A 2,285-nucleotide genomic window follows, 5' to 3' on the forward strand; every position below is an offset into this window, starting at 1 on the left:
GATATGAGAAATCCAACAAGGAACAAAACCTACGGAGAACAACCAGGTATGATAACTGTTCAACAGTTCAATTGCAGAGCCAGATTCAGAAAGGTGGAAAAAAACTGAGCCTACATTCATACTGAAATATTAACAAAACTATACTGGAAACAACAGAGAGACACATGCATTCAACGATTCAGTTGCAGGGCTGAATTTAGAAATGGAAAAAAAGTTGAACCGAAATTTGCTAGCATCAGACTGCATTACTAAGTGAACAATGGAAGAACAAGTGCAAATAGACAGAAGATAGCATCAGGCAAAACAGATGGAGCATTGGGTTCATATCAGGTCCTAATTAAACCCACAAACAGTAGTTCCACATAACCTAAGAGTCAAGTCTGTTTCTTAGCAAGGTACTAGAAAGAAAGGCAAACCATTTCATAGCCAAAAGTTAGTTGGCGCCCTGCTGTAGCGGCAGTTGAGAATCCCGGGCATTGATGCTGTAGCTGGAGAGAAGTTGGATGATGGTGAAAGGGCGGTGGGCGGCGAGGACGAACAACTCGTGCAGCTTCACGAAATCTACAGTGCCAGCTGAGATCCTCTCGTCTTTCTCGTCCTTGAGATTGTACATGCAGATGTACGCAGACGAACCCAGGCGCTCAACATAGTAGACACAGTTGGACTCAACAGATGGAAACTTATCGGTGTCAACAGCCAGGCACCTGTGATGACCGATGAAGATGGCATGGCTGCCGATGCTCTCCACAGGCACAATGCTACCGATGTCCATCTTGAAAACCTTGACGCATCGCTGCAGCTTGATGACGATCAGCACTTCTCCACCGAATTCCACGATGAAAAACCGGGTGTGGTCGTTTGCGTGTCCGGCCACAGGAAGATCCTCAGCATAAAACATTGATGGATGGACATGAAGTGACTGTATCAAATCGAAGATCTCGAATATAACAGAAACCCCGTGCCTGAATCCCTGCGCAGCGCCACCACCGTCGGCGTAGACACCGCCTCTGACTGCCTTCAATGAGATATGACAATCAATGGGCAACTGCACCTCCTTTTCTTGGAAACTTTCCATGTCAGGAGTGGCCGAGTAACTTTTGGAAGGAGAGTTGCAGAGCAAGTTGAGCGTGAGCGTGGGCCAAGAGCTGCGACCGAAGACGACAGTGGCGGCGGCGACCTTCTTGGTGGGTACAGGTGCCGCGAACCGGATCAGGACGACGGTGAGAGGATTGAAGACGCAGGCGGCTCGAGAAGGGTACCTGTCCGCCAGGACGAAGAAGCCGCCGGGAGTGGCGGCGAGGACGTGGTAGCTTCGGAGCAGCGGGATCCTCTTGCGGAGGAAGCGCCCCGTGGCGGCGTTCAGCAGCAGCAGGTCGCCGTCGTCGTCCAGGATGACCCACCGGCGCGGGCGAAAGCGGGGGTCGAAGGGGTCGCTCCTGGGGTCGTCGGTGGCGGCGCGCCAGCCGGAGCAGACGGCGCGGAAGTCCATGTAGCAGTCGAGGTCGTTGGCGGCGAGGAGGGAGTCAGCGACGCGGCGGACGAGATCGGGCGGGAGGTCCGACCAGCCTGCGGCCGGAAGGAGCGGCGAGGTTTGGAGACGAGCCGGATCCGCATCCTTCCTTCTGGCAGGAGGGAGAACGGGCGCGGCAATGGGCGCCGGGGCTTCAGCAGCGGGGGCCGCCATTGCCGCGCGCTTGAGCTCCTGTACTGAACCCTAACTAATCATGGATAGTACAAATTCGTCGGTGAGCAGCGTGAATGCGTAATGGAAACAACGGAATCGACCGAGTAGAGGAGGGATTGCTTACCAGATCAGCAGAAGAACACAAGCAGAGTGGATAAATTTGGAGAATTGAGGAACCGAAGAAGGGGAGAGACGGAGGAAAAGGGGAACAAGGATCGCCGGTGCCGAGTAGGTAGAGTAGTGTGGACTGGACTGTGAACCATGCCCAATCTCCTTCAAAAAAGAAAAAGAAAAACATAACTTACCATTTTAATTCCCAATGCCATTACTTGATTTATTTATTTCAAAAAACACGGTGAAGGCCTTTTTGCCTCTGATGGATCGCTGGCGCTAATTCCTTGCTTTATAATATCGGACTAGCGGTTTTTCGGCGAGACGAACTCCAAGCTCACGACGGCTATCGCCGATGAGGAGATTAAAACCTCGCTGTTACAAATGGTGAAATGGGGCCAACCAGAGATCCCAGGTCAGATGGGCTCCCGGCGTTGTTCTATCAGTGTCACTGCTCGCTGGTAAAACATGAGGTCTGCGGGGCAGTTCG

At 52.5% G+C, this 2,285-nt stretch overlaps 1 protein-coding gene across 1 annotated transcript; it reads right to left on the reverse strand.

Annotated features, from left to right (window-relative positions):
* Positions 1-272: 272 nt before the first annotated feature.
* On the reverse strand, positions 273-1,921 carry LOC119278441. Its single transcript, XM_037559790.1, has 2 exons — positions 1,809-1,921; positions 273-1,718 (listed from the first exon to the last, which is right to left on the reverse strand). The coding sequence occupies exon 2, from the start codon at positions 1,682-1,684 to the stop codon at positions 434-436; it is 1,251 nt and encodes a 416-aa protein (XP_037415687.1). The 5' UTR covers positions 1,685-1,718; positions 1,809-1,921; the 3' UTR covers positions 273-433.
* Positions 1,922-2,285: the final 364 nt, after the last annotated feature.

The sequence above is a fragment of the Triticum dicoccoides genome, chromosome 3B (assembly GCF_002162155.2).
Source record: "Triticum dicoccoides isolate Atlit2015 ecotype Zavitan chromosome 3B, WEW_v2.0, whole genome shotgun sequence".
Lineage (NCBI taxonomy): Eukaryota > Viridiplantae > Streptophyta > Magnoliopsida > Poales > Poaceae > Triticum > Triticum dicoccoides.